This window comes from Diadema antillarum, unplaced genomic scaffold, assembly GCF_040938485.1.
Source record: "Diadema antillarum isolate AM-2024a unplaced genomic scaffold, OU_Dant_1.0 scf00000099, whole genome shotgun sequence".
Lineage (NCBI taxonomy): Eukaryota > Metazoa > Echinodermata > Echinoidea > Diadematoida > Diadematidae > Diadema > Diadema antillarum.
The window spans coordinates 5,417,501-5,423,748 of record NW_027270988.1 but is presented as its reverse complement, the minus strand read 5'-3'; the positions used below and the strand labels follow the sequence as shown (position 1 = coordinate 5,423,748).

General features: G+C 41.0%; 1 protein-coding gene across 1 annotated transcript in view; it reads right to left on the bottom strand.

Moving 5' to 3' along the window:
- Positions 1-411: 411 nt before the first annotated feature.
- LOC139718815 (synaptojanin-1-like) overlaps positions 412-6,248 on the bottom strand; it is a 32,172-nt gene continuing 26,335 nt past the window's right edge. The window contains exons 22-23 of the mRNA XM_071630280.1: positions 5,564-5,755; positions 412-2,301 (exon numbers count right to left, since the gene is read on the bottom strand). Of these exons, the coding sequence (XP_071486381.1) occupies positions 1,276-2,301; positions 5,564-5,755 (1,218 nt within the window). The 3' untranslated portion in view covers positions 412-1,275. The remainder of the gene's footprint in view (positions 2,302-5,563; positions 5,756-6,248) is intronic.

Below are 6,248 nucleotides of genomic sequence, written 5' to 3'. Positions count from 1 at the left end.
GCCTCGGAGGCCCCCCCCCCCCCCCCCCCCCCCGGCCTAGTTAGGGTTAAATGAATTGATTTTTATTTGTGGAGATGAATGGGCAGGTAAGAGGAAAATAGAGTATGAACCAGGCAAAAGAAACACATAATTTCCACTCACTGTTCACAAACACACAGACACACAGTATGCAGACATGGACAGCTACAGGCAGGTCAGGTTTGTTTTCTTGAGAGGGTGGCTGTAGGTAGCTCAGGCACAAGAGAATTGACCAGAAAATTGACTTTTAACAATTTTGGGTGTGCAAGTTATGCTTGTGTTGTTGTTGTTTTTTTCATAGCTGTTCTACAATGTTAACTTTTCACAATGAACGTTTCAATCTGGTTTAAAGTCTAAGCATGGATTTACACAGAATAACTGTTAGTCCTGGGTGTCAATTAACATCCCGTCCCCTACGAATGTATTTCTCTCATGGGATGCTATTAAAACCAGTGCCAAGGTATACAATTCAGGTTTTCAGCAGACAGTATGTTATTTCCAGAGCATCAAGGGGATGGGGTTGATACAAGTTTGTTCCTTGTAGCTTGAACTGAAAACAAGTATGTGTGGTAATGTTACATCATTTCATTTGTCAACGTAATTTTGACTACACAATCAAACTCTGCCTTCCGTATTTGGCAATAAGAAGACATCTTAAAACAAAATAACAGACTTTATAATTCCTCATTGTAAAATGAAAAACAAGGCCTATGTGGAGGGAGACCTCCAGATGAAATGTATGTCATCTTTGAAAATGCAAACCTCTGACAGTAAAGCTAGTTTAATATGCTCTTACTAATAAACTCTAGACTGGAAACTAATACCAAAAGATTTCTTGACACAGATGTGGAGACAAGACGTGAATAGTGGGTTCTGAGCTCACTGACACTAGCACATATGCAAATCCCTCTGTGGCTAGTGCAGACAAACACTCTCGCTTCACTTTCCTTACACAGAATATTATATTTCCTGTTTCACTTTAATTGTTCGAAATCATGCACCCATGTGATTAATCTTTTTATCATTCTGAACCAGAGCTACATTTCAGTACATCAACTCCACATCACCATTTCCTTATAATGTTCACCTTTCTGGACTTGATACACAGGAATATGACAATATATATTTTCACAGCTTTCTCATTGACTTGGATGCATGTTGCTTTCAACAACAACAACAGAAAACAAACAAAAAAACTACTTAGTGAATATATTCAACTCTGTCTGAATTCATGTGCAGGTGAGTATAAGTTGATGTCTACCTGACACTTGGTCTAGAGGGGACCTCAGGAGGTGACACTGGATCAACAGTCGGTCTTGGTCTGGTGCGTGGTACTGGTGGCGGCCCTGAGGGCGGCTCACCAATACCACCACTGGGCAGCTCAGGAGGACTAATGGCTGGCGGTTCACTCGAGTCCCCAAATTGTTCATTCAGAATATTGTCACTGGACTCTGTCTCCATGGTAACATCTTCTAATGATAAATCTTCTAAGCTGGGTGACGTTTCAGGTGCCTGTGGTGGCCTACTGGGTCTGGACCTGGGAACAGGAGGTGGCACAGTGGGCAAAGTACTCGCACTGCCGGCTGATGATTGGACCTCACTGTCCAGCACTACTTCTGAGAAGGAAGTGGTAGCAGCACTGGAGGCTGGCCTTGGTGGAGCTGAAGGTCTTGGTGGTACAAATGGTACCTGCTTTGCCTCAGGTTGTGAAGTCACAGGCTGTGGTTCAGGAAGGACTGCCCTCTGGGGTCTGCTGGCTGGTACTGGAGGTGCCACTGACATAACTGCTGGTGATTCTGACTCGTTATTCATGACTGGCGGTGCTGGTCGTGGTGGAGGGCGACTGGCCGGCACAGGTGGTGGCACCCTGGTAGGAGGTACCTCTGCAGTAGGTCGCTCAGCCTGTAGATCCTGATTGACAAAGGAATCAGAATCTGAAACAAGGGAACTTCGAGGTCTAGGCACCGGGCGCCGAGGAGCAACCACAGGGGGTGCCTCAGAACCAATATCTACTGTCATGTTGGCGTCAACCGCACCTGCATTGTTATTGCATGCATCGTCAACTGCAGATTGCCTTGTGATTGCAGTCTTGTTAGTTCGCTTGAGGGAAGCGGAAGATCGCGGTGCCACTGTTGGTACTTTGGGGGTGGATGTGTCGGGTGGTGGGGAGGTGAGGGATGGTGGTACACTGACACCAATTTGTTGCAGGAGAACAACAGCTTCATCCTGGGTGCTGGCGTGCATATCATGGCTCACTTGGTAGGGGTCACTAATAATGGAGTACTGTAAATGATCACACGAGGAAAACATGCCAGGGTGTAGGAAGGAAGTGCAGGTAAAGGGAAATTATGCATTTACAGTACAGTGCATTCCCATTATAACGTTGTTGGGAGCAGTAGTTCTCTTTATATCATATCAAAATTTCATTACACCGAGTAGTTAAATACAGCAGTAAAGTACATAAACATATATGGATGATTATTTTTGGACCTGAAGTTTAACTTCACTGTAATAAGAATATGTCCAAAAGGTGTTCGTTATAATGGGAGTACAATGTTTATGAACGTGCAATCAAGGTGCACATGACCACACATAAGAAAATAAAAGTGACAGCATTCATACAAATCTATTACAAGAAACGGGTGAATGCAACTGCAAAAATGCAAATCAGTCAGACATGCCAAATATACAGTGTGTAGGAGCTACAAAAAAAAAGTTTGGAATCAGACATACAAAAACAACAAAAATCAATGTACAAACAGACAGAGGAAATATAGCACTGGGACAACAAAATGATAATTTTGGAAATCCAGTATTGCTGTCGGGCTCGTGGTGTGTTGCTATTTCTTGATTGATGTACTCTTTTTCTTTAATACTTGTATCCTTTTTTTCCTATATATTTGCAAGCAAAAAATCCATGCACCTTGGTGCAAGATGCCTGTTCTTCATGAGTAACAAGCAGATGCAGGAAAGGCATGCTGTACATTCCACACCTACTTTGGGGACAGTCCTAATACCAGAAGAAGAAATCAACTTCTTCATCAAGATCTTGGTTGAACTGGGGAGGTGAAAATCATTGACCAATATTGTTGGGTTAGGCAAAGACTGTCAAGACGTACGTCACCCTATATACTGTACGAGCTGAAATTTTCGCGGTGGTTTTATTTTTGTGAATTTCGCGAATAGCCTTTGAACCGCGAAAATAACGACACGCGAAAATAACAGTGCGCGAATAATGAAGTTCAGTTAGACCCTCCCGACAGCGAAATTATCTGTACTAAAAAATTTTAGCTCGTACAGTATGATATTGAGGTCTTTATTCAAAGTGCGTTCTTGCACACTCTGTAAGAATGCCTTGTTTAGCATCAGTTTTGGGTGTGTCATTGCATTTTTTTCATAATGGATATTTAAAAAGAAGAAATCATTCATTTCAAAGTGATATCAGGCCTTTGCTTTACATTTCAAACAATTCACTTTTTGTGACCTTTCATCCAAAACCAACAACATTTAACAGGATAAAACTTTCAAATTGTTTTTTAGTTCAGGTAATATTCTGAATGAGGAGACTACAAGCTCTAGAATGATAATTATTGTGTAACTCCTCAAAATTGGATGTTTCTAATTCAATACATTAAATCATGCAAGAGTGCTGCTTTCCAGAATGGGGCCTTGAGGTTTAAGGTATATTGAAGTGCACTGAGTCACCTTTTATTGTATGTAGAAGAACTAGAAATGTCGCTATGGCGACTGATGCCTCCGCCATAATGCATGATTCTCCCAATAGGCGTATAGTACAATGTCTTCACAATGTGTGATCCATGACAGTTTCACATAACTGGCAAAATATTGAAATGACAGGTTTGTCAGAAATGCCTTGAACTGGGTTTGCTTTAATTTTCTAAGAGTGCAGGTACACATATTTGGGGAATTGAGAATTTTTACTTGAATTCTGACAGACCTTTTTATAAGTTTATGCATTGAGTAATTTCCAAGGTATGAAGAAAGAGTGTAATGACAGTACAAAATGGATTTTTTTTTCTTCCTTGGGGGGGGGGGGGGGGGGGGGGGCATTGAAACCTGGCCTTTGACCCTTAACCTTTGACCTTTGACCTTCTGGCTGGAAATTTCCCAGAGAATCTCCATTAGGTAATGCATGTATTAAGTTTTGAAACTAATAATGCAAGCGTTGCATATACTAGTATATGAGGGAAATAGTAAAATTTTGAGGAGTTGACCTTGACCTTTGACCCCTGACTATTGACCCATGACCCCTAAATTCCCTAGATAATCCCTGCCAGTCAGTAAATGCGTATGTACCAAGTTCCACGAAGATACATAACCATTTGCGAGAAAAGTGATATTGCAACATTTTCACCTAACCTTTGACCTTTTGACCTTCGACCTTATGACATGAAACTCTCTCTGGAGAATCTTTACGCAGTAGTAAATATCCACACCTAGTTTCAAGAAAATACCTTTGGGCATTGCATAGATATGGGGGAAATTGCAACATTTGTAGCATTTGACCTTGACCTTTTGACCTTTGACCTCTTGCCAATGTCACTAAAATCTACTCAACTAATTGTCCTATCATACATCATCCTTGGACCAAGTTTGGTAAAAGCTGCTTCATCCAGTTTTGAGTTATCACGTAAAAAGATAAATTTTAGGATTTGACCTTGATCTTTGACCTTTGACCTCTGTCCGATTTCACTGAAAAACTAATCAAGTAATTGTCCCATCATACATCATCCTCCAACAGAGTTTGGTAAAATTTGCTCTATCCAGTCTTGAGTTATCGCGTAAACGGATACAATTTCATGATTTGACCTTGACCTTTGACCTTTAGCTGATTTCACCCAAAATCTAATCAAATTATTGCCCCATCATACTTCACACTTGGACCAAGTTTGGTAAAATTCCAGTAAATATTACTCAAGTTATCGCGTAAACGAAAGCGGACGGACGGACGTACCGACATACAGACGTACGGACGTACGGACGGACGGACAACCCGAAAACATAATGCCTCCGGCACCACTTCGTGGCGGAGGCATAAAAAGTGGATTCAAACTAAATTTACTGACAATAGCATAAACTGGGGAGTGATTCCAAGTTTACCTGATTTGGTACACAAATGATGCACTGGAACAACATTCTATTTATGATTATGTAAAGTATCAATTCTGTAGGGTTTACATTCACACTTTCATATTCCTCAAGTGTGGAAAACAGCAAAGACCAGTTCAAAACAAAGGAAAACATTGGTTTTAAAACATTCATGAAAAACTCTTTTTGTACTTAATTGATGCTACCAACCGACTTGACTAATAGTTTCAGGCCAATGGGAAAAATCAAAACTTTTGTGTATTTTGTATCATAAGGTCAAAATATTTCATGATGAACATGATGTGTTCATATACATATGAGAGGCCTTCTTTTTCATTACTGTTTCATTTCATCTTGATGCTTTTGGCCATCTTCATGTCAGTGTGAACACACTCACAAGAAAAAAGCTATTAAAGAAGTATAGCTATGTTCTCACCCGTGCAAGAGGCACTTCTGGTTTCTTCTGCCGACCAGCATCCTGGTCTCTTAGCACCACATCCTGGTTGGTTGGCTGGGGAGGAGGCTGGGGCCTAGCAGGTGGCATATTGGGCCTGGAGGGGCGTGGAGGGGGTCCTGGCCTCGTCGGAGGCTGGCGTGGGTCACTCGCTGGCCGCATTGGTGCCTGCATCTGTGGGCAAGTTTTGTAATATTGTATGAGCCTTGAGTCAATTCAACACATACCCTCCAGCCTCTCACAGCATTTTGATATTTGAAAATATGCAGAGTGCAGGGGATACTTGTTATTGCTTTCTTGATTTGATGGAAAGAGAGCAAGCAGTATAGGTTCACAACCTCTTAGTCTCATCTTGTCTTCTTGTCTGAAATCATTTTAAAAATGCTTGGTGACTGCTTTACACATTATGAACTATCTCATTATCATCCACTTATTCTATCCACAATGTCACTGCTATTGCTTTTCAAATCACAAAGCAGGCTTTTAGTGCCTTTACAATGTTGTTAGAAAAGGAAAATTATGAACTCAAGGATGAACAGTGAGGATTTCAGTATGCAAGAATAAAACAACAGTTGACGGCAGATTACAAGGTCATATGCTTAACAAGTACTTGATATTCTTTGCTGAAGAAAGTGAAACTTCTGTACAATTAATCTGTTATAATACC